At 41.0% G+C, this 25,686-nt stretch overlaps 1 protein-coding gene and 1 pseudogene across 2 annotated transcripts; one reads left to right on the forward strand and one right to left on the reverse strand.

Annotated features, from left to right (window-relative positions):
* The first annotated feature begins 7,473 nt into the window (after positions 1–7,473).
* LOC148162998 (testis-expressed protein 13C-1-like) lies at positions 7,474–15,587 on the forward strand. The gene is made up of 2 exons (XM_088028537.1): positions 7,474–8,031; positions 15,540–15,587. Exons 1-2 carry the CDS (start codon positions 7,474–7,476, stop codon positions 15,585–15,587), a joined length of 606 nt encoding a protein of 201 aa, XP_087884663.1.
* Positions 15,588–23,412: 7,825 nt separating this feature from the next.
* On the reverse strand, positions 23,413–24,124 carry LOC114196986 (small ribosomal subunit protein eS17 pseudogene; annotated as a pseudogene). Its single transcript, XR_003606839.1, has 2 exons — positions 24,108–24,124; positions 23,413–23,835 (listed from the first exon to the last, which is right to left on the reverse strand). The product of XR_003606839.1 is annotated as a small ribosomal subunit protein eS17 pseudogene (transcript).
* Positions 24,125–25,686: the final 1,562 nt, after the last annotated feature.

Genomic DNA, 25,686 nt, shown 5'->3' on the forward strand with positions numbered 1-25,686 from the left:
GCAGGGAGCCCGATGCAGGACTCGATCCCAGGACCCTGGGATCATGACCTGAGCCGAAGGCAGACGCTTAACCATCTGAGCCACCCAGGCGCCCTTTATATATTAGGTTTGTATTTTTGGAATATATATTACATATACATATATATGTATGAATTCTACTTAACTCTATATACATGTCATCATGATGTGAAACTCTGAAAGTCTTTGTTTTCTCTCAGAATTTCATTATTTGAAATCTATGTTGATTTCTGTCAAGTTAATTACCTTTTACTGTTCTTTAGAATTTCATGGTATGAATATATCACATCATTATACATGACTTCCATTGGTATACACTTAAATTGTTTTCAGTTCTTTTATAAGAAAAATGTTGGCACTAATATTATAGGTGCATCTTTCCTTTTGTACAGGTGAGATTATTTATAGGTAAATAGTTGATTTATCTAGAAGTGGTAAGTACATTTACAATGTTACTAGTTATAACTAAATTACTTTTCCTAATTGTTTTACTGGTTTATACTACTAACACCATATGAACATTTTCCTTTCCCTAGTCTTTGAAATAGTCATACTTTATCATTATTGTCAATCTGCTTCCTTTGAATAGGCATCATATTTCTGTTTTCTAAACACTATTAAAGTTGAGCATCTTCTCAAATCCTTATTGGTCATTTATAAAGACCCCTTTATTTCCTATGGTAGTGTTATTATTTGTTTTAGATTTGTAAGAATACATGATATATTTGGGATACTAATTTGTTTTAAGTTATACCAGTTACAGATATCATCTGCTAATCTCTAGCTTCTTTTTTTGCTTTTCATACAGATTTTTAAAACACATGACCTAGTCAAATTTATGAAATTTTCCTTCATATTTCTTGCTTTTTGTGTCCTGTTTAAGGAATTCTTACCCAGTATCACAACCATATTGTCCTCTATTTTCTTCTATACCTTTCAGAGTTTTGATTTTAACATTTATCTCTGTGCCAGGTATGAGAATAAGGTAGGGATCTAATTATCAAAATGTAAACGAACCTAAACGAACATACATGCACTCTTCACATTGTGTCCACAATTATCAAAGGTTATCCTTTTTTTTTTTTTAATCTATACTCCAAAAACTGGAGGGAGAAGGCTAGAATATTTTAAAGCAAATCCCAGGTATCATGTCATTTATGCATCTCTAGCTGAGGATATTTTTTTAAGATTTTTTATTTATTTATTTGACAGAGAGAGACACAGCGAGAGAGGGAACAGAAGCAGGGGGAGTGGGAGAGGGAGAAGCCGACTCCCTGCTGCGCAGGGAGCCCGACGCGGGGCTCGATCCCAGGACCCTGGGATCCTGACCTGAGCCGAAGGCAGTCGCTTAACCGAGTGAGCCACCCATGCGCCCTAGCTGAGGATATTTTTTAAATATAGCAATACTGGCATTGTGAATGGTTGAAAAATGGCGTTGTTGCTATGTTAAAAAAAGCTTTAGTATCACCCAGTACCGAATCCATATTCAAGCCTATATATTGAATCCTACATATTCACATTTCCAGATTGTCTCAAAATTTTTTCTTACTTTATATTTATTCAGATTAGGATTCAAATGAGGTCAAGGTCCACATATGCATTTGTCTGTTATTTGTCAGAGTCATTTTTCCCCACTTTACTTTTATGCCATTGATTTGTTAGGAAAACTGGGCAGTTCACCTATGAAATACATTTAGTGTTTGACCGATTGCTTCCTTATCTTAGTGTTTAGCTTCATCCTTTGTTTTCCTGTAAACTGCTAGTTAAATCAAGGAGATAGATTAGATTCAATTTTAATTTTTTTGGCACATATCAGAGGTGCTGTTTTGTACTTTCTATTATATCATTTTATGAGGTAAATTATACCTATACGTCTCACTTTTAATGATGTGGCTTATTTGATCAGTGTGTTTGGATGGTGTCAGTCAGGTCTCCCCAATGTAAAATTCCCTCATCCAACTTACCTAATGGTTCTATCATCTATTGGATAATGTTGCCTAGATCCGTTACTTCATCAGAGGTTGCAAATTGGTGAATTTCTAATCTCATCATTCATTCTGCATTTATAAGCTGGAATTCTTATATGAGGAAGAATTTTCCTTCTTCGACTATGTGATTACTCTAAAATACAGTTTGTAAGGGAAAAACAGGATAAGTGATAGTTTTTTTATTTTTTAAAAGATTTTACTTATTATTATTATTTTTTTTAATTTGAGAAAGCGTGCGAGTGAGGGGGAGGGCTGAGGGGAGAGGGAGAGAAAATCTGAAGCAGACTCTGCTGAGCGCAGAGTCCAACACACGGCGCAATCCCACGACCCTGAGATCATGACCTGAGCTGAAACCAAGAGCCACCCAGGCACTCCATAAGCAATAGGTTTTTTAAACTTTATTTATCAAAATCAGAATAATGAGTTGATGTTGTAGCAACACCCAATGTTGACCAATGAGCTTTTTGCTTTTTAAATATCACTATAAGCACACTTTTAAAAAATAATGCATTTTAATCAATTTCAGACATTTTTGATGCTCACATTTTTCTATCTTTAGCTAGCTGGAGCTCCTTTAATTGCTCCTATTTATTCTTTGACATGACCCCATTGAACGTTGATGGTTTACCTGGTCTGACACAGTTAGATGTACTCAGCTTATCTTTTTCAATTCCTTCTCAAGATTGGATAGATCCTTGATAATGGCAGCAAATGACCTCAGGTCACCCACGTGGTAATTCCAATCACAGCTGCCATGTGACATGTGGTACTCTGCTAGGGCAGATCGATACTACCTCACTTACATGGCATGATTCGGGGGGAATGCATTATTTTCTATCGTAGTTACAAACTGTCCATGTTCTCTTTGCATGGAAACAACATACCTTTATATAGATAATCATAGTATATCTATTTGTATAGTCATGGATTTTGAAGAGTTCTGGACAGTTTAGCTATCCCATACAGATCCATTATACTGATACTATTATGTTGTATAGGCCGGATGAACCACGGGTGGCTAGCATGCAAGAGGCCTTGACAAGACATATGTGCTCCAGATGGTGAGAGAGAAACCAAACCTACAAAGATTTAGGGAGCTGCCATATCTATACAATTTTGGGGGGTTCACCTGGGTGGCTCAGCTGGTTAAGCATCTGACCCTTGGTTTTGGCTCGGGTCATGATTGCAGAGTCATGAGATGGAGCCCCACGTTGGGCTCTGTGCTGGGCAAGGAGCCTGCTTAAGATTCTCTCTCTCCCTCTCCCTCTGCCCCTCCCCTGTGCTCTTTCCCTCGAAAAAATAAATAAATAAAGACGTCTACAGCTTGTACCTTCTAACACAAAAAAAGGAGGCACAACACCTCTTTGAGTTCTGGAGGTAGCATATTCTACACTTACTCAGGCCTTATGATGAGCAGTGTGAGTGGGGCCCAGAGCAGGAAAATTTTCTATAGCTGGTCTAGCCTATGGGGCCAGAAGCCTTTCTACTTGGGCCATATCAAGTAGACTTATAGTATTTGGAGTATGTTTGGTGAGGAAAGATGCCATGTGGCATTTGGGGCAAACCCCAGTGGGACAATAACAACCAGGTCTCTGAGGACCTGAAGCAGGGCAGAACTTTTGAAAAAACAACTCATAGCATCCTACCAGGCGCAAGTATTCTCCTGGGAGATAGGATGCTTGGCCATGTGGACAGAAGTGGCCCATAATAAGATGGGTCCTTAAGTGACCTTCCAAATCAAATGCTGGGGTAGGCCCAGCATCAATCCATTATAAGACAGAAGTAGTATCTCTGGGATGAAACAGAAGGAGGACCAGTGTGCACAAGCCAACTGCATAAGCAGCTGGCTCAGACCCTATGACACAATACTACTATCACACTAGAGCCTCTTCCTTAGCTCATAAATATGGTCACGTGGGATTCCCATATGACCAGTTGAAAGGGGAAGAAAAAGCCTGGGATGGGCTTCCAGATAAGGCAGCTGTATATAACAAGTTCAAACCCAAAATGGATGGCTGTTCTATTACAAGTTCAACCAGGGTGGCCTTGAAAGACAGTGGTGAGGAAAAATTCTCCCAACTGGCAGAACTTTGGACATTGCACCTCTTCATCCATTTTGTATGGACATAGAAGTAGTCTGGGGTTAAAGTATATCCAAATCATCAGTAGCCTGGAAAGAAAAAGGTAGATGACTGAAGATAAGAATGTCTGGGGCGCCTGGGTGGCTCAGTCAGTTAAGCGACTGCCTTCGGCTCAGGTCATGGTCCTGGAGTCCCGGGATCGAGTCCCGCATCGGGCTCCCTGCTTGGTGGGGAGTCTGCGTCTCCCTCTCCACTCTCATGCTCTCTCACTCACTCTCTCTCAAATAAATAAGTAAAATCTTAAAAAAAAGAATGTCTGCCATTGTTGGATATAGATACACATACGGATGGGCAAAAAAGATAAAGATTTTAGTATCACGTGCTAATGTTTACCAGAGAGCCTCTGCCATGGAGAAGGCACCAGACAACCAAGCAGAGAAAGAGACTAGGCCGGGTTGATATCAGTCAGCCTCTGTCATTAACCACTTCAGGGCTGTCACAATGGGCACATGAGCAAAGTAGCCATGGTGACAGAGATGAAGGCCACATATGAGCCCAGCAGCTTGGACTCGCACGTACTGGGACTGATCTCTCCTCTGTCACCAGTGAATGTCCAGCCTTGCTGTAAAAGAGATCAAAACTGATATGAACAATTCCTTGAGGAGACCAACCGGCCACTTTGTGGCCAGTTGACTACATGGGACCCTTTCCATCCCGGAATGGTCAGCGGTTTGTATGCTAGGCATGGTTTGTCTCTCCTGCCTGCAGGGCCTCAGCTAGGACCAGTATCAAGGGACTTACAGAATGTTTGATCCACCAGAATGGGATCCCACATAATATTACATCATACTGGGGAGCACATTTCCCAGCAATAAAAGCACAGGAACAGCTCATGACCACAGGATCCACTGATCATATCATATAGCACACTATGCAGGATCTGCTGACCCTAGAAAATGTTGGAGTGGCCTACTGAATATGTAGCTAAAGCACTAGTTATGAGGCAACACGCTGCAACCATAGAAGTGTCATCCTCCAAGACCTAGGGTTCATATTGAATCAAACAAGCCGTAAGTGACTTAACAATAGAGAACAAACTGAGGGTTGATGGAGGGAGGTGGGGGGGGGGGATGGGCTAGATGGGGGATGGGTATTAGAGAGGGCACTTGTGGTGGTGAGCACTGGGTATTGTAGGTAAGTGATGACTCACTGAATTCTACTCCTGAAACCAATATTGCACTGTATTTAACTAACGAAAATAAATAAATAAAAAACTAATAAAGTGCCTCATTGCTATAGGCAACTTCCCATTGTATTTATGCAACCCACAGGATAAGCAACCTGTGTATCTTCTGTATGAAACAGATCTGTCTTGGACTTCGGCCACAGCAGCCTCTTGCTAAACACATCTCCAGTGGCAAGGGAAATGCAAGCAAAAATGAACTTTTGGGACTTCATCAGGATAAAAGGCTTTTGCACAGCAAGGGAGACAGTAAACCAAACTAAAAGGCAACCTACAGAATGGCAGAAGATATTTGCAAATGACATATCGGATAAAGGGCTGGTATCTAAGATCTATAAAGAACTTATCAAACCGAACACCCAGAAAACAAAAATTCCAGTCAGGAAATAGGCAGAAGACATGAACAGACATTTCTACAAAGAGGACATCCAAGTGGCTAACAAACACACGAAAAAGTGCTCAACATCACTCAGCATCAGGGAAATACAAATGACAACCACAATGAGATACCACCTCACACCAGTCAGAATGGCTAAAATTAACAAGTCAGGAAACGACAGATGTTGGTGAGGATGCGGAGAAAGGGGAACCTTCCTACACTGTTGGTGGGAATGCAAGCTGGTGCAGCCACTCTGGAAAACAGTATGGGGGTTCCTCAAAAAATTAAAAATAGGGCTACCCCATGATCCAGCAATTGTACTACTAGGCATTTATCCAAGGATACAAGTGTAGTGATCCGAAGGGGCACCTGCACCCCAGTGTTTATAGCAGCAATGTCCACAACAGCCAAACTATGGAGAGAGCCCAGACGTCCATAGACAGATGAATGGATAAAGATGTGGTGTAGATACACAATGGAATATTACTCAGCCATCAAAAAGAATGAAATCTTGCCATTTGCAACGACATGGATGGAGCTAGAGGGTATAATGCTAAGCAAAATAAGTCAGTCAGAGAAAAACAGATACCACATGATTTCACTCATATATGGAATTTAAGAAACGAAACAGATGAACACAGGGGAAGGGAAGGAAAAATAAAATAGTATAAAAACAAAGAGGGAGGCAAACCATAAAAGACTCTTAAGTATAGGGAACAAACTGAGGGTTGCTGGAGGGGAAGTAGGTGGGGGGGATGGGGTAAGTGGGTGAAGGGCTTTAAGGAGGGCACTTGATGGAATGAGCACTGGGTGCTGTATGCAACTGACGAATCACTAAACTCTACCCTGAAATTAATAGTATGCTATATTGTAACTAACTTGACTTTAAATTTAAAAAAGAAGAAAAGGAAATAAATAGAATGTCTTTACATTTGCAAAAAAAAAAATGAGAGAAATATTCACTTTAACAATAATAATGATGCTGAGGAGCTGTCTTCTGAGTTTTGAGTTTTATCTTGAACAGGTTTATCTGTTCAAAATTATACTAGAAAATGGGCCTCTAGGGCCCATGTCTTACTGATCTTTGTATCTCCTTACCACCTAACATTATGCCTGCTCTAAAAGGATAGTTAATACTTTTTTTTATTATTAAACACAGTCTAAGTTTCAAATTCGTGCTGCACAAATGAACTCTCACTTGGCAAAATATAAACGGGTACAGTTCGAGCAAGTTTACCTAACCTCCCCTCTGAAATATACCAGTCAAAAATAATGCTTGCATCTCTCTGTGCATCCTAGGTGCTCGCCAATGGCAAAACATTCCCTGCTTTCCAATATTTTATAAACTAGTTGTGGCATGATGTAACACAACACACTTATTAAATTAATATTGCCCAGATCGGTCAAGTAAATGTTCCGACAGTCGGCGTGTGTCTGTATTTACCCCCAGCTCGGCCGGACCCCCAGCGCCGGCCGGACCCCCAGCTCGGGCAGATAGTTTCATTTTGTTTTATAAACTTTGTATCCACCCAGGGCACCGACTCTCCCAGGCTTTATCCTCAGGCTTTATCCTCCTTATCCTTCTCATAGCTCTCCAGGAGCTGGCTCCCTTCCCTGGTAGCCAAACCCTCAAACCAGTAGGTGGCATTTAACTTTCCATAAAGGGGTGGTGACAGTTGAGAAGAGAGGTCAAGGTCATAGGTCACATCCTGTTGCCAGCGTGCTTCCTGAGGAACAACAGGTCAGAGAGGGCTGATAGTGAGAATGGCTGTAAATTTTAATGACCCAGCCTGTGGCTTTTTTCAGAGGGAGGTGGTGGATTTCATAAATAAGCAAATACTTCAAAATGGAGTTAGTCCGCACTTCTACTCGATGCAGATGTGCGAGTCCTGGGGGGATGTGGAGAAGAAGTTGCGAGACATCCTGACCAACTCAGCTGTGGCAGAAGCCACCAAGGAGGCTTGTGCCTGGAAAGCCCTGGCCCTGGCAGTGGGCCTGGCTGAGAGGCAGAAGCAGCAGGATACAGAAAAGGTGAAGAAGCTCCAGGATCAGCTGGATGAGCAGAAGCTGTTCACCAATGTCTTGGTGGGGACGGTGAACAGACTCAGGAATGTGCAAGAAAGGGAAAAGGAGAAGGCCCAGTTCCAGCTTCAGCAGAGCCTCACGGCCCTTCGTGGAGTAGAGGACGAGCGAAATTTACTGAGGAATGAGCTGCTCAGGGTGTTAAGCACTCAGTCTCAAAAGCGGGAAGGAGCTGTGGAAAACAAGAAGGCCAACGAGGCGCCGATATTTGGTATGTTTGCTTTTTTGCTCAAGGCTGCAGTAAGTGATGGGCCAAGGGACAGAGGCAGTGAAAGGAGCAGGCCCCGAGCCTGCTACTCCTCCTGGGGACCGGTGCTCTGGGGTGGGGGGGGGGGCGGAGAGAGAGGCACAGGAGGGGAAAGTGATCACTGTACGGGGCAGTGACGAGGTTGGGGTGGGGGGGACTGGGTTTTCCTTGCTCTGAGGTCTTAGGCTGATCAGCAGCCACCCCTTAGTCATTCCCCGCTGCATTTCCTCTCCCAGGAGCGGCCGCAGAAGCAGTGGCAAGTCCTGCTCTGAACAATTCCAGAAGCCGCTGGAAGGGTAAGAGTCACGACACCAAGAGGTTCTTGTCCAAAAGGCTTCAGCAAGAACCTGGCTTCTCTTATTCGGCAAGACAGACTGCCAGGTGCAAAGGCAGGGGCTGGGAATGTGACAGGTGTTATTCAGTGAATTTCTTCTGGCGGAAGAAGTGTTTTAAATGTAGAAAATTACAGGACACCAGGGAAAGTGAAGGCTCTGCCAGCAATCAGGGACCTCACTGAATTCTGGCAGATTCGTTCCCCGATGCTCCCTTCTGATTTAGAAACGGAGCGGGAGCATGCTCTTGGTTAGATGTTATGTAAAACTAGGCAAGCAAAAAGGAAGATAGACAAATCGTCTTCAACCTTACCAGCAGTTAACATTTCACTTACTTACCTCCAGCTCTGAGGGTCACTACATAGATGCACTATAAGAGTTCAATAGATTTCTTAGGAAAAAGGAATCATTTTGGGAAATTAAGTTTATAACTTGCTTACAACTGTCCTCTTATGGATTTGATAAAATTTGGACCACAGGAAAAAAGTACAAAGAGAATAAAAGTCACACACAAAATGCCCTCGAGGCAGTCCTTAGGGCTCAGTGCTGCCAGCCCTCTATTGTTATCCACAGACACACATACAAACACGTTATGTACCTGAATGCAGAAACATGCTATTTTGATTTCTAAAATGAGTTTCAACTGTGCATATTATTGTGGGACTCTACTTTAAAAGAATGACATTCATGTAAATGTGGAAAATCCACGGATGCACGTGTACACACATGAAATGCAAATCCAACCACCTGGAGACAGTATCCTCCAATACTTAGTCGCATTTATTTTCAGCCCTTTTTACCTGTCTATGCATTGTTATTAAAATTAATTCTTTTCTCTTATTTCTAAAGTAAAAAACTAAAAGTAAGCAACAGTGGAGAAGCAAAAAGAAGAAATTAAATTGTAAGCATAATCTCATTATTCAAAAAACCGTCATTGTTTGTCCATATACACATTATTTTTTTAAAAATGTATATGTTGTTTCAATGTCAGTAAAATGTTAAGAATTACGTTAAGCTAAATACATATGCATATGATTTTTTAAATTTACGTATGTCATCTATGTGGTTTTTTAAAACCATGTGTGTGTGTATTTGTTTAGCTTAACATTGTTCCCCATCTTCCCCCCGCTTTGGTACTATGTATTAGATTTGGTGATTCATTCCTTAAGTGGATTTGCTGGAGATTGGTTTTTGTTGTTTTGTTTTTTTTTCCTTTCTTTGGTCCAAAGAATCGGCTCCTGCTTTTATTTATCGGTTCTATTTGTATGCTGCCAAATTCATTTATTTTTCTCCCATTCCTTCTCATTTCTTGAGGGTTTGTTATGATTATTTCTGTTTGCGTTTTAAGTTCTTGATTTTATGCTCAGTGCGTTTATTTTCACCCTTCATGTCTTCTCCCGGCTGGGGATTCTAATCTGATGCTACTAATCGAAACGGTAAAATTTGAGAATTTTACTATGTAAATATGTTTGACTCTGTTTTCTGATGACGTTTCACCTCTGTGGTAGCCGTCCGATTACCACAGGCCGCAAAATTGGGAGAATGAGCATGGTATATTTGAATCCACGCAAAGATTAGGACATTGGCACTGAATTTTTCTGTGGCAATAACTTTTTTCTTTCTTTTTTTTTAGAAGTGGCAATAGCTTCCTGAATTAATTTTTTATTATTTTATTATTATTATTAGTTATTTGTTCATTTTAATGTGGAACAAAAGCTTTTGAAATATGTAAAAAATGCCTCCGATTGTATTGTTTTTAGGGAGTGCTTAAAGTAAAAGGAATGTGTAATGGTCTTCACAATAGACTGTCAGCCAAGTTGTGTGTTTTAAGATGTTAATGTGAAAATTTTAAAGAACCTATAGAATTGATCCACATGCATTTCCTGCGTGGGATGTTTGAGAGTGGTGATAGTAGGCGGAAAGCCTTTTTTTTTTTTTTTTCCTATTGATTCTAGAGGTGAATGTCATTGTGTTTTCTGATATTTTAGGTTGCTTTGAGGGATTTTAAAATAATGAAATGTTCTGGTCACGGGTCAAGTCTGTATAGATGTAAGGGCCACTGAAACATGAATGTACACTACTCAGAATTATATGTGGAGACAGCACTTAGAATAGAATAACACTAATGAAATCGTTATAAGGGGGGAAACACCTATGTTCAAAATTAGGGACTCGAATAGAGAAAGTGAGGTCTGCATTTTGGCTCATGATGATGAAAATCAGAAGAGCCTTGTGTTCTCTTTTGGGTTCATGTATACTAAAGAGTGTTAGGGGACTCTATCTGCGACACTAGATGACCTCTGCTTTTAGATTCTCTACCCTTCCCTTAGAGATAAGATGCCCAGATGAAAGACAAGATGCCCAGCTAAATTTGAATTTCAGATAAACAACATGTTTTGTTTTAGTGTAAGTATGTACCAACTATTGCATGCATTTTTGTCTGTAACTCTGACAAAGCTACCTGGAGGGAGGTTGGCATTTATTTTCCTTTTCAAGTAAAAAATAGTATAGAATCTCCTGGCAGAGAGGAGCATTTGGACCTTTACAATCGGAGCAACATTCAGGATCCGTGGATGAAGAACCAAAAAGAAGAAAAAGGTGGCAGAAGCTTTTAAACCTTAACAGTGAAATCTGAGTGCATGAGTTGTGTGTGGCAATATATGGCATGGTGTGGCGATCGTGATCAGTGAAGGGGTTTGGAAAAAGTGGAGATAAATTGGGAATGTGTGCACTTCCCTGGAAGTCTCTTTCTCTGTCAAGCCTAAAAATCTCTGAATTAGCAGAGCGGCATATTGAGCATTAAAAAAGAGGCCCACTTGAAAATGTCGCTCACTTGAGCATAAAAAGAACCCTTCCCCAATACACACACACAGAAACAAAAAATCCCCAAGCAACAATTGTAGTCTATTGGAACGGTTGAGTCCGTTAAAAAATGATAAATCCATGATGATATTAACAATCTACAGGGGACATAAAGCGTGATAAAAGATGCTCATAGTATATACCCAAGAATTTTCACTATTGTCTCTAAAAATGCTATATTATCGATCGATCCAATATATGTAACTCCTACACTCCACTTTTTAGTCCATGAAGCAGTTAACACAGATGGTTGAGACATATGGACTACATGATTTGTTACTATGTGGAAAGGCATTCCTTTTAGGTTGGAGAGAAAAATGTGGGGAAATGAAAAGGTGAGCTTCCTTTCATGAGGAGAGAAATACAGAAAGATGTCTTCAACAAGTGGGAGTAGTACTCTTCAAAATAGAAATGTAGTGTCTGGGAATTTGAGAATCTGGTGGATTAGAGGGTTTATAAAGGTTTTGAACTATTTTGTGTTTTATATTACTAGAAACAAAATGTTATAAAAATAGTGGATTTCACAATATTTCTTGGTCAGCGGAATATAAGAAGATAAACCCAAGGAGGTTGCTAGTTTGTTTCCACTTTTGTGACCGACCAATTTATTGAGCTTGCATCCTCAAGAGTGTCTTGGAGTATGATACTTGTCTGATATTCACCTAGCTGGTGTGATCGTAACTAGTGTAAATAAACGAGTTATTGTGAATCCACACTGTTTCATGTGTTCTGTGTGCGGCTCCTGCCACATGGAAAGAAGTCTTAGAGGAAGCAGGGTAAGATCAACACAATTACACAACATTATCTCTCTCTCTCTCTCTCTCTCTTTTTTTTTTCTTTGCTTTTTCTTGTTTTGTTTTGTTTTTTTGGGGGGGTTGAGAGAGAGAGTGGGCGGGGAAGGGCAGAAGGACAGGGAGAGACAGAATCTTTTTTTTTTAGGGACAAAGAGAATCTTAAGCAGGTTCCACGCTCAGCACAGAGCCCCATGTGGGGCTCAAGCTCACGACCCTGAGATCATGACCTGAGCTGAAATCAAGAGTCAGATGCTTAATGGACTGAGCCATCCAGGCGCCCCGATACAACATTATTTCTCTTAATTTTTTTAAAGATTTTATTTATTTATTTTACAGGGAGAGAGAGACACAGCGAGAGAGGGAACACAAGCAGGGGAGTGGGAGAGGGAGAAGCAGGCTCCCCACTGAGCAGGGAGCCCGATGCGGGGCTCGATCCCAGGACCCTGGGATCATGACCCGAGCCGAAGGCAGACGCTTAACGACTGAGCCACCCAGGCGCCAAGCCAAACACCTATGAAATTATTTTCTCTGCCTGCGCCCCTCCCTCAAACATCATTCATTTCTGTTTTGGTCTGTGGCTGTAAGAATGGTCCAGACCCTAACATGTGTTGGGTTCTGAAATTGTCAGTTTCTCTTGGGAAGTTGTGGGAATTGATGCTTAGATTGTAAATGTATTGAAAGATCTTCTTTGAGGCGCCTGGGTGGCTCAGTGGGTTAAGTGTCTGCCTTCGGATCAGGTTCGAGTCCTGCGTCAAGCTCCCTTGGTCGGCAGGGAGTCTGCGTCTCCCTCTCCCTCTGTCGCTCTCTCCCTCTCAAATAAATAAATAAAAATCTTTAAAAAAAAGAAGATCTTCTTTTGTCCTGGGAAATCAACTGACTTATCTGTAATTTTGCAGGAATGAGGCCAGTGTTGGGATATTTTTGTGTCCTAGTATTTAAAGCACTTAGCCAAGTTGTATAGAAGACTGACATGGGGTTGGGATATTCAATCTTTGCGTGTGCTAAAAAGGAGTGGTCAGTGTCGGTAAAAGATTCTGCCAGTTGTAGCTGATGACAGAAGAAATCCCAACGTGAAGCACATAAATGGCATTCTCTGGTCGACATCGAATGTCACCAGAAGAAATGGAATAGGGTATTGTGGCTCGGTACATATGGCGAGACTTGACTGGCTCTTGGCAATTCAGAGGAAGATATTCATTCCTTTGGACCTTTTGCTAAGGAAACAAGAAATTTAACTGAGAATAGTTACTATGAATGTGGTGTATTGTTTTAAATAGAGTGATGACAAATTTGGGGCATTTTAGAATGTGAGCTTCTTATTGCTTAGACTATTGTCTGTTGCACTTTGTTTTATTTGACAATCTTGAGTAGGCAGTAGTCTAGCATCTGTGTAATTTGACATGAGGTGTAGACCGATGGATCACTTCTTTGCATAGAATCTAGATGACCTTGAGGTAAATGTCATCGAAGTTTACCCAGATCCTTTTATGTGACTTCTAGGAACAATATCAAAGATGTGTTTGTCAAGTGTTCGAGGAGCTGTGTTGTCCATTCAGTTGGACCCGGTTGAACATCCAAGAACCATGTCATGTTTTGGAGAAGTGGCTTCATGGTAGTAAAGATAGAACTTTTCTGGACTATGACTGATCTACTCCCCCAAATGGGATGGTTAATGCCCTGTTTGCTTATAGTCCTGGCTATTTAGCTCACTGAATTAAAAGGAAAGAATAAAATAGTGTGTGTGGGAGGCCACGGGTGGGTGAATACTAGCAGTACACTTGCATGTCCAGGAGGAACTTAAGTCTACAAACCTCCTCCTTACTGCTTATTAGCAAGAAGACTGCGAATGTAGGTAAGCCCAAGAATGGGGACATCATTTAACGGCAGTACTGAGAGGTGGCGCTTTCAGTGAAAGGGAAGATGTTGAAAATTCCTGTTTCTGTGTTCTCTGCATTTTTCCCTTCGGACTGCTCATTCTAAGAGACGATTTGGTTGGTGTCTCTCTCTCTCTTTCTTGCTCTCTTCTTCCCTGGTGCTAATCTAGTAAAGGGGATGTATCTGGAAAGAGATGATTGCCTACTTTTAAGGACAAGTAGACACAAGGTGGATAGGTCCCTGCAAATCAGGGGAAAGGATTGGCCTTCTATTCCTGCACCATCTGGCGGGGGAGGGGGGGGGCGTCCCGCAAGGCTCGGATGTAGTCCAGGACAATAATTTGAGATTTGAAGCCAAAGCCTTAAAGCAAGAAAGAAACAGTGTGTATTCTTTCCAACTGTACCCCATATCTTAATGGAAAAGCTGGTGACCATAGAGTGACTGGATCCCAGGCATCTCATTCTGTTAGGATGTTATCAGTTGCAAGCCCCTCCTCAAAAAAAAAAAAAAAAAAATCCTCAAACTGACTTATACAATTAGGGTAGGCTTAACCAAGGCACATGTCAAATGGGGCTGCAATCTCATTTGATACTAGGGATCCTCTTCCAAGCTCAATTCAGGCTGCTGAAGGAATTCAGTTTCTTGTGATTGTATGTGGGCTACATGGGAGAGAGATACATAGGTGAACACTTGTTCATAGTCTTTGTCCAGTTTTGAATTAGGATATTTAGCTTAGTTCATTAGTGTTCTTTTCATAATGTCCTGGCTTGGAAACGTGTCCATCAATTATCTTTGTCATTATTTTATTAAAGCAGAAATTCAAGAAAAAAAAAATCCTAAATGCCATGAAATCGGTTTTCGTTTTTTTCAGGTTACTTAGGTTTGAGGACACATTAAGAGAATTTTATATTCTACATTTTATGTAGTATTATCACATGTGCATTTCACTTTGAAATAGTCTTTTAAAATCTGCCCATTTTTGTTTCTGTCACTGCCTTAAAAAGTTGTTTTATATATATATATGATATATATAAAATAGGGGATATATATATACATATAAAAAATAGGGGTTCCTTTGTAGGTTACAATCTTTTTTTTTCTGTCTTGCTGCTCTCAGGATTCTCTCTTTGTCTTTGATTTTTGACAGTTTCATTACAATCCATCTTTAGAGAAGGTCGTTTTACATTAAGATAATGGGGTAATCCATTAGCTTTGCGAACTTAGATGGCCAAGTCTCTCCTCAAATTTGGGAAGTTCTCAGCTATTATTTCTTTAAATAAGCTTTCTTTTTTCCTTCCCCCCTCTCCTCTTCAGGAATGCCAATGATTCTGATATTTGCTTGTTTGATGGTGTCCTATAGATCGCATAGGCTTTCTTCATTTTTTTTCCCCTTCTTTTTTCCTTTCTTCTCCTCTGACTGGGTTATTCTCTGGCTCACTGAGTCTATCTTCCGTTTGGTCTATTGGTGCTTCTGTTTGGTGCTCTCTACTGCAATTTTTATTTCATTCCTTGAATTCTTCAGCTCCAGAATTTTTGTTTGGTTCTTTTTTATGATTTCTATCGCTTTGCTAAATTTCTCCTTTTGTTCATGTATTGTTTTCTGATTCTGTTAAATGGTCTTTCTGTGTTTTCTTGTAGCTCATTGAGTTTTCTCAAAACAGCTATTTTGAATTCTATATTGGATGACCCCAGAATTCTATGTTTTTGAGTTTGATTACTGGAGGATTATTGAGATTTGTGTGTGTGTGTGTGTGTGTGTGTGTGTGTGTGTGTGTGTGTGTGTGTGTGGTATCACATTTCCTTGATTCTTCACGTTCCTTGAAGTTTTGTGTTGAGATTTTTCCTTTCAGAGTAGCATCTCCTTCAATCTCTAGTAGTTGCTTTCGGGTGGGATCTACTGTTTGTTGGTTCTGCTCGTATTTGGGGCTTTCTCTGAACTTGTCTGGATACACCTGCCCCATGCTTCCTGCCCCTTCTTTTGGCAGAATTCTTTAGCTTGGATATCTTCTCTTGATCTTAACAACTTGCTGGGTGGCGCCGCGCTGCGAGAAATCTCTCTTTTCTTTCCAGAAGGTGGTGCTATAGTTTAAATTTGTGGTTTCTCCCAGGCCCAAGGATCCTGGCCTGTTTTGTGAACACTCTCCCTGTTAACTGTAGCTCCCTCTCACCACCACACTCGGGCATGTGCACCAGGAGACAGCTGCAGAGGTGGGAAGTGTAGGTTTAATATTTGAGTCACTGCGTGTGCCCCCAGGCCGGGTGGGGCAATCCTCAGATGAGATTTTCTTAGTGGCTTGTGGGTGGGCTTCTTACCGTAGTCCTAAATGCAGTCCGCAGGATCCCCATCCCTTTAATGCCTTCTGATGTTATTATCTGCCTCTTTCCTGATCTCTTCCCTCCTCGCAGTCATGGAGGTCCTGCCTCAGTGCTCTGGGTGCTGCAGGAGAAAAATGGGTTTCTCTAGCAGTGTCCGGCACAGCATCCAATCTCCTATATACTTGGGAAGCCTGAACTTGTACAAAGGCTTCCTCCTCATCTGGGGAAGTTTGCCCAAATCAGCGCTCTGCAGGTTTTCCCCAACTGTAGCTGAGCGTCTGGGGCCGGTTCACCAGCTCTTGCTGGTTCTGCAGCCCAAACTCAGTCAGTTTGCCTGTTACCTGACTCACAGAGTGATGGGACTCCTCCCAGGTCCCTTGGCGTATGGTGCTGGATCCCACAGCACCCATAGAGGCACTTTTGTTTATGGATGGAAGCCCAATTTTAGTTGTTAAAAGGAGGGACGGAAGGAGGAGAGTCCTGTGTAGCCATGAGGCTGATAGCACTCGTGTCACAGTTTATTCAAGAATCTCCTGGTGATGGTCATTGAGAGATTTTACCATGACAAGCAATGGGCTAATAAGAATTACTTTCCACGTATCCATACAAGCTGCTGTTCTTACTTCATTATGATAGACGTACGGAATTGGAAAATCAAAGTGTGGTTCTCATTTCTTTCAAAAAAAAAAAAAAGGCTGTAGCAATTTCCATTTCCATCATCAGGCCCTTTCCATGAGGATATTTTCTCTTCATTCTCTCCCTCACTCAGCATTTGTTGCTGTTGTTGTTTTGCTAGATTTATGAGTGAAGAACTGTTTTATTTTTCAGGGTAATTTGCTTTTATTTTATTTTATTTTTATTAGAGAGGGGGGAGGGGCAGAGGGAAAGGGAGAGAGAGAAACTTTAAAAAAATTTTTTTAGTATTAACATATAATGTATTATTTGTTTCAGGGGTACAGGTCTGTGACTCATCAGTCTTACACAGTAACACAGCGCTCACCACAACACACACCCTCCCCAGTGTCCATCACCCAGCCACCCCATCCCTCCCACCCCCCACCACTCCAGCAACCCTCAGTTTGTTTCCTGAGATTAAGAGTCTCTTATGAGTGAGAGAATCTTAAGCAGGCTTGAGGCTGGGATCCATCTCATCACCCTGAGATCATGACCTGAGCTGAAATCATGAGTCAGAGGCTTAATTGAGCCACCAGGCGCCCCAGGGTAATTTGCATTTAATCGAATGAGAAGGTAAGTATATCATTCTATAACTTTGTTGGCCCTTTGAATTTTGTCTCCCGTGGAATGTCTTTTTCTATCTTTAGCACATTTAATAGTGAATTCTTTGCTTTTTTACCTTTCCACTTATAGAAGCTCTCTATAGATTATAAATGTGAATGTTTGAATTTATGCTGAAGTATTTTTCCTCAACTTCTGTTTATTTTTTGAGCTGATTCATGCTTTAATTAATTAGAGAAAAAATTTCATTTTTTTTATAAACCAAAGAGGACTATCGTATCTTTTTACAGCTTTTAGTTTTCTGATTAGTTTAAGAAGCTTGTCTCTACGTCCAAGTTCCTTTATTTTTTTTCTTTTTCAGAAAATCTCCGATCCACCTGAAATTTATTTTGGATTATGGTATGACATTGTGACCCAACACTGTGTTCTAGCAAATGGATAACCAATTGCACCAGAATCTGTTATGAGATATTCCCATCTCCTGAGTTGAGATTAGCTTCTGTTCATTACTAAATCGTTGTCCATATTTTCTGGACAATCTACTGCATCCCAATCATCTAGTTTATTTTTAAAGCTTGATTCTTTTTTTGAACTTGAATTCTTTATTTTGAAATAATTTCAAATGTTTAGAAAATTTGCAAGAATAGCTTTTTTAAGATTTTCTTTATTTGAGAGAGGGAGAGAGGGAGAGAGAGCACACAAGTGGGGGGAGGGGCAGAGGAACAAGCAGGCTCCCTGCTCAGTGTGGAGCCTCTCGTGGGGCTCCATCCCAGGAGCCCGAGATCATGACCTGAGTCCAAGTCAGATGCTTAACCGACTGAGCCGCCCAGGTGCCCCCAAAATTTACAAGAATAGTGTAACTCTAACTCCCATATTCCCTTTACTTATATTCACAAATTATTTCCTGTTGAGTTTTGGTAGCTAGACTTTATTATATAGTTTTACAATTTTTCCCTTTTACTTATATTTTTTGTTTTTAATGAGGAATGGATGCTACATTTTTCAAATGCCTTTGCTGCATTAGTAATGTTTTTGTCTTTTAGTTTGTTGATAGATTTTGCTAAAGTCAACTCATTTTTGCATTCCAGAAATAAATGATACTTGGTCACGGTATATTATTTGATGCACTGATAGCTTGATTTTTAACACTCTGTTTATAATTTTTGCATCTCTTTTAAAAAGTCAGATAGTTCTGCACTTTTTCTTTTAGACTACCTTTATGAGGTGCTAGCATTGAGGCTATATTAGCTACATAAAATTAAATTTGGAAGCTTACCATCACATGCTGTGCTATAATAGGGTAATTTTTCTTTTAAATTATTTTCTGAATAGGTTATTCATTAATAGGTTTCAAAGCGCAAAATTAAATAGAAAGGCAACATTAAGAAGTCTCCCTGTCAGCCTGTCCCTATGCATCCCTTCCTTACTGCACCCTGTAGCCCCTATAGATAAACACATCTTATTTTTTAAAAATACATTCAATGTTCATTTATGCAAGTACACTCAAATGCAGACATGTATTATTATTTTCACCATTCCTTACACGAAAGGTAGCATCTATGTAGTCTAAAACGTACTCTGATTTTTTTGTCATTTAGTAAGTAATGGGGATCATTTAATATCAGTACATATAAATCTTCCTCACTTTACTTATTATTTATGTATGTATGTATGTATGTATGTATGTATGTATGTATGTATGTATGTATTTTTATGTAGTGTTCCATGATTCACTTTTGGGGCACCTGGGTGGCTCAGTCGGTTAAGCGGCTGCCTTCGGCTCAGGTCATGATCCCAGGGTCCTGGGATCGAGCCCCACGTCGGGCTCCCTGCTCAGCCGGGAGCCTGCTTCTCCCTCTGCCTCTGCGCCTGCTGCACCCCACCCCGCTCATGCTCTCTCGTGCTCTCTCTCTCAAATAAATAAATAAAGTCTTTAAAAAAAATCTTCCTCACTTTTTAGCCCACATAATATTTGGTTATGTGACTGTACCACACCTACTGGTGGACACTAATAATTCCCAGTGTTTGGTTATTACAAATGATGCTTTAAGGAGTAAACATATACGTATGGCATTCATGTAGACATATCTCTAAGACGAATTCCCTGAAACAGGATTCCTGGATCAATAAGCAAAACATTTGTAATTTTACTAGCCGTTGCTACATTCCCCTCCATAGGCATCGACTCATTGTGCATTCCCAGAAACAATACATCGTCAGAGTGCCCGTTTTCCCACAGCCTGGATGGAACCTGTTGAAGGAGTTCCATCCATTTTTCCTGAAGGTACTCTAGGTTGCTGCTTGGCAGCTGTTGTAACACTTGCCAAAGAAATAAATGGCAGTTTCTACCCAGGCATTCTTCCTCCTGGGCCTGAGTAGAATAAGAAAATCAAACAAAGATGAGGGAGATGCTTTGTACATAAAGTAGGACACTTTTCTCACAGTGTGGGAGCAATGGCACAGGGATGTGCTTTGTCAGAAGTTTAATTTATCCCTAGGAAGAAAAGATTAGAAATTGATTGGACTCTACAGTGATCAATTTTATAGAGAGATGGTAAGTGTTGGGCATTTTCTGTTATGTGTAGTATTTGCTGCTTTTCTCTGGTAAATAGTTTTTTTTTAAAGATTTTATTTATTTATTTGACAGAGAGAGACACAGCGAGAGAGGGAACACCAGCAGGGGGAGCAGGAGAGGGAGAAGCAGACTCCCCGCTGAGCAGGGAGCCCGATGCGGGGCTCGATCCCAGGTCCCCGGGATCATGACCTGAGCCGAGGGCAGACGCTTAACCGACTGAGCCACCCAGCGTCCCTCTGGTAAAAATTTTATAACCACTTTATTTAGTTTTTATTTTTTGTTAAAATGCAGTTGACATACAATATAGTATTAGTTTCAGGTATACAACACACTCAGTGATTCAACAACTATAGACATTACAAAATGCTCACCATGATATGTCACTATAGCAAGTTATTACAATATGATCAGCTACATTCCCTCTGCTGTATTTTTCATCCCCCTAACTATTTATTTTATAACTGGAAGTTGGTACCTCTTTATCCCCTTCACTTCTTCAGCCCTTCTCCCCACACCGCTTCTCTCTGGAAACCTCCAGTTTGTCCTCTGTATTTGCGAGTCAATTCCGTTTTTGTTTGTTTGCTCATTTGTTTTGTTTACTAGAGCATATAAGTGAAATCACATGGTATTTGCCTTTCTCTGACTGATTTCACCTAACATAATACCCTCTAGGTCCATCCATTTTGTCACAAATGGCAAGATTTCACTCCTTTTTTTATGGTTGCGTAATATCTTGCTGTGTGTGTGTGTGTGTGTGTGTGTGTGTGTGTGTGTATGCCACAATTTCCTTATCCATTCATCTACTGATGGATACTTAATAACTCTCATATCTTGGCTATTGTAAATAATGCTCAGTTAAACATAGGGGGTACATATATGTTTTTGAATTAGTGTTTCTTTCCTCTTCGGGTAAATACCCAGAAGCGGAATTAGTAGGTCCTATGGTATTTGTATTTTTAATTTTTTGAGGAACTTCCATACTGTTTTCCATAGTGGTTGCACCCATTTGCCTTCTTACCAATAGTGCACAAGGGCTTCCTTTACTCCACATCCTCGCCAACACTTGTTATTTCTTGTCTTTTTGATAATAACCATTCTGTCTGGTGTAGGATGATATCTCATTGTGGTTTGGATTTGCAGTTCCCTGATGATGAGTGACGTTAAGCATCTTTTCACGTGTCTGTTGGCCATCTGATTGTCTTCTTTGGAAAAATGTTTATTCAGGTCCTCTGCCCATTTTTGAATTGGATTGTTTTGGGGGGTTTTTTTTTTTTTTGGTATTGAGTTGTGTGAGTTCTTTACACGTTTTAAATGTTAACTCCTTATCAGATATGCCATTTGCAATATCCTTTCCCATTCAGTAGGTTGTCTTTTTGCTTCGTTGATGGTTTCCTTTACCGGGCAAAAGCTTTTTAGTTTGATGTAGTCCCTACTGCTTATTTTTTGCTTTTGTTTCCCTTGACTGAGAAGACAGATCTAGAAAAATACTGCTAAAGCCAATATCCAAAAGATTACTGCCTACATTTTCTTTTAGGAGTTTTATGGAATAACCACCTTCTTTGGTGAGCTATGCTAGACAATTGAACGTAGGTAAGATGGGAGAGAGAGGAGATTACTTCTTGGCTTAATTAAGATTACGAATGTACATTGGCTGGTGTTTCCATTTTGGTGTGTGTATGTCCTTAGTACATATACTGTGGTAGGATTCGGGGATGTGGAGTCTGATGAAACATCTACTTCCTTAAAAGGTATGACCAAGAGGTGTCACCCCTCTCAGACCCCCATATCCAATCAGTTACCAAGTCCTTCTAATGAATCTCTCATCACTTCCCTTTTCCATCCCACTGTGTCTACCGTGTTTCAGACCCTTATTCTCTCTAGCAATATGAACGGAAATAGCTTTTTGAGCAGCCTTTGTGCCTCCAGTCTCTGCTACCTACCCATTGCCACCACCCCCAGAATATACTCTCCATTTTGCAGCCAAAGTGAGTATTCTAAAACAAATTTGAGCATGCCCATCCTCTGATAAAGAGCCTTTAATAATGCCCTATTGCTATCAGGACAATGTCCAAGGACCTTCGTTGGTCATCGAAGGCCCTCATATTTGGTCCCAGTCTGCCTTTTCAGCTCTATTTCCTGCCTTTGGTTCCTATTAGAATGAAAGTGCCAGAAAGCCTAACAGAGACCTTGTCTGTCTTGTTCATTTATGCATCTCTGACGCTTAGAACAGGACCTGGCACACATAGGCGCCCAGTAAATATTTGTTGACCTAGCTTAAACATTGTACTTTCTGTAATACCGATAAACCCTGCCCCCATACTCAGAATTAATTGCTTTCTCCTCTGTTTTCCTAGAGCCCACTTCTATATAATGTTTCCCTTTCACACTAGAATGGAAGTTCTCTAAGAGCAGCAACCTCTTTCCCCGAACTGTCCTCCCAAACTCTACCTATCAAGACATTTATTAATCGGTGTTTGCAGTGTGTTGGCTTAAAATAAATCCAGATTTATAAAATTTTATTATAGAGTCAAGCTCTTAAAAATTTTTTTTTTTACAATTTTTGTTGTTGAAGTATAGTTGACATGCAATGTTATATTAGTTTCAGGTGCACAGTATAGTGATTCAACAATTATCTACATTATAAAATGCTCACCATGATAAATGTAGGCGCCATCTGATGTTATCACAATATTATTGACTATATTCCCTATCTTGTACTCTTCATCTCTGTGACTTATTTACTTTATAACTGGAACTTTGTACCTCTTAATCTCTTTATCTACTTCCCCCATCTCCCCACCCACCACCCCTCTGGCAACCGCTGTGGAAAACAGTGTGGAGTTTCCTGAAAAAATGAAAAATGGAAATACTATATGATCCAGTAATTCAATTACTGGGTATTTATCCAAAAAACACAAAAGCGCTAGTCCGAAAAGATATGTGAACCTCCATGTTTATTGCAGCATTATTTATAATAGCCAAGATATGGAAGCAATCTCAGTGTCCATTGATAGATGAATGGATAAAAAATTTGTGAGATATATATATACACATATACATATATATATCTCACAAATACATGAGAGAGAGAGAGACTGGAATATTACTCAATGCGAAAAAGGGAAAGGGTATAATGCTAAGCAAAATAAGTCAGAGAAAGACGAATACCATATGATGTCACTCAAATGTGGAATTTAAGAAACAAAACAAACGATCATAAGGGGGAAAAAAGAGGCAAATCAAGAAGCAGACTCTCAACTATAGAGAACTGAGGGTTACCAGTTCCTCTACAAAGTAGAGATGATTTTTCCTGAGACTGGCTGCCAGCTAACTAGAGGACCATTTTTCTGTGTCAAAGACTGCCTGGCCCTCAGCCTTGTGGACTCAGAAATCCAGATACGACCAAACGGCTCCACGTGGTGTTTTGAAATTCATCCCGACTGTAGGCTGAGTGACCTGCAGGTTGGACAGACTGCCAAAGTCCAAGAGTTTCAACATTTCCTTAGTGCCAGGGTCTACTTCAATGATCCCCTGATCCAGGGCTGAGACCTCGGGCACGTAATTATCCCTCCTTTCTCTCTCCTCCACCTGCAGCTTGATGGAGATGCCTCGCACCGGGCCCCTCTGAATCCGCTTCATCAGGTGTGTGACATAGCCTGCGATCTTGTTGCGGAGCTTCTGGCTGGAGATGATGGCGATCTCCTCGCACACGCGCTTGTTGGTGTGGAAGTCGTTGCCCAGGCGCCTGTAGTACTTCTCAATGATGACCCGGGCCGCCTTCTGCACGGTTTTGGTGCGGACGCGGCCCTGCGGGTGGGAGAACACAGCGTCACCCGCGAGCCGGGACAGCCCTCCGACGGCGGCGGGTTCGCGGGCTGGGGCTGAGCCCAGGACGGGAGGAGGGCCGGCCGGGCAGCGCCGGAGCGCGGGGCTCAGCGCAGGGCTCAGCGCGGAGGCCAGCGGCCCGCGGAGGCCGGGGGCGCGGGGGTGTCGCGCCCCTCCTCGAGGGCTGGAGGCCGCGGAAAGCAGAGGATGGAGGACGATTGTAGGAGACCGAGGCTTCGGGCCAAGATACCTACCATGTTGGCGGGTATAGTAAAAGAGGTGAGTTGATTCTTTTCTGCTCGGTTTTCCGATTGTGTCACTCGGTTTTCTTCTATCTCTACAACTTAAGTAATACCTTATCACATTACTGACGTGTTAAAAGAAATAATTTTTGTCCTTATTACCCGTGTTGCTGAAATTGGGGGCCACACCTGTGGTAGGTTCACACGTGGTGCGTGAGCTCAGCAGCAAGGAAATGCTGGATGAGTAATTTACCAAAAGGCGCGGCAGTTTCTGAACGAGTTCCTGCCCGCCACAAAGTGAGCAATTTTTTTTTTTTTTTTTTTTTTTTTTTTTTGTCTCCTCACCAATTGAATTTAGCCTTTGATAATATTCTGGCATCTTTGCTTTAGCTTTGGTTTGAACCCTAGGTTGTATTTGTCAAAATCGTCCTCAGAAGGATCGAGCTTTTGTTCCTGAGTATCAAATTTTAAAGCTCTCTGATTCCCTTGGTTCCAAATGGTTATCTTCCCACAAGAAAGCTGAATTAAATGGCATTGGCCCTGCCTAAGGAAGCAGAGAGCGCGGTAAGCAAGAGCTCATCTTGTCTTGCTGTCCTTTACATCCAAGGCCCTGTGATTTGCTCTCTCCTGCCTTTCCTATTCAATTTAATAGCATCAGCATTCATAGAGTTTTTCTTTTCTCCTTCATTTACCTCACTCCTGGATTTAATCAATTACCTAGTCTAGCTGATTTTACCTTCAAAGTATCTAGTAGCTACGTGAGGGAAAGGGGGATGTGCCAATTAGCTCGACTGTGGTGATGATTACACAATGTGTATGTATATCAAAACATCAAGTTGTGCTTCTTAAATATATACCATTTTTGTTTGTCAATTAATACCTCCAAAAAGCTGGAAAAACCTTAAATTTTAAATTTTAAATTAAATTTTAAATTTAAAAAAACCTTAAAGTACGTACATAAATACATACACAAATAAAACCACTTTTTACTGTGTGATTCTCTGGCTTGAAGTCATTCCTCCCCTTCACCGACAGGGAGGATGAAATTCAAAAGTTCTTAATGTAACTTACAGCGTCATTTATGCCCTGACTGCCTCTGCGGTACATTTCACACCACCATTACATAGAACTCTCTGGAAATCCCCGCGTACCTCACATAGTTTTAGACTGCTTCTCTCTCTCCCACTCCCCCTGCTTGTGTTCCCTCTTTCACTGTGTCTCTCTCTGTCAAATAAATAAAATCTTTAAAAAAAAAAAAACACAGCACAACATGAAGAACTGGGCTGCAGTTGGCTATTAATGGACGTCTTCTGATCATCTCATTTACATCAACAGGGGGCCTTCTAATCTGTGTCTGAAAATAGTATTGCTTGAAAGATGGCATTTAAGAACGAATAAACTAGGATCCCAAGGGAGACCCTGGCTCAGAATTCAATAGTGTTTCGTATGGGTAAAATAAATCCGTATCTCTAATAGGAGTCAATGTCAATTCATTAATGTTGCCCAGCACAGTCATTACTGATAACATTTCAGATCCTTTCTTAGGGCCAGTGCAGCCCAACAAGGAGTTAGGCCTTTAGGACAAGACATG

The sequence above is a fragment of the Eumetopias jubatus genome, unplaced genomic scaffold, assembly GCF_037043125.1.
Source record: "Eumetopias jubatus isolate StellerSeaLion01/CBP00866 unplaced genomic scaffold, mEumJub1_p1.0 scaffold_11, whole genome shotgun sequence".
In the NCBI taxonomy this organism is placed as follows: domain Eukaryota; kingdom Metazoa; phylum Chordata; class Mammalia; order Carnivora; family Otariidae; genus Eumetopias; species Eumetopias jubatus.

Coding starts and splice junctions, on each gene's coding strand:
- LOC148162998 (XM_088028537.1), top strand. CDS start 7,474: ATGGCTGTAAATTTTAATGACCCAGCCTGTGGCTTTTTTCAGAGGGAG. Junction 8,032..15,539: donor CTTTTTTGCTCAAGGCTGCA/GTAAGTGATGGG, acceptor GTTTTCTTGTAG/CTCATTGAGTTTTCTCAAAA.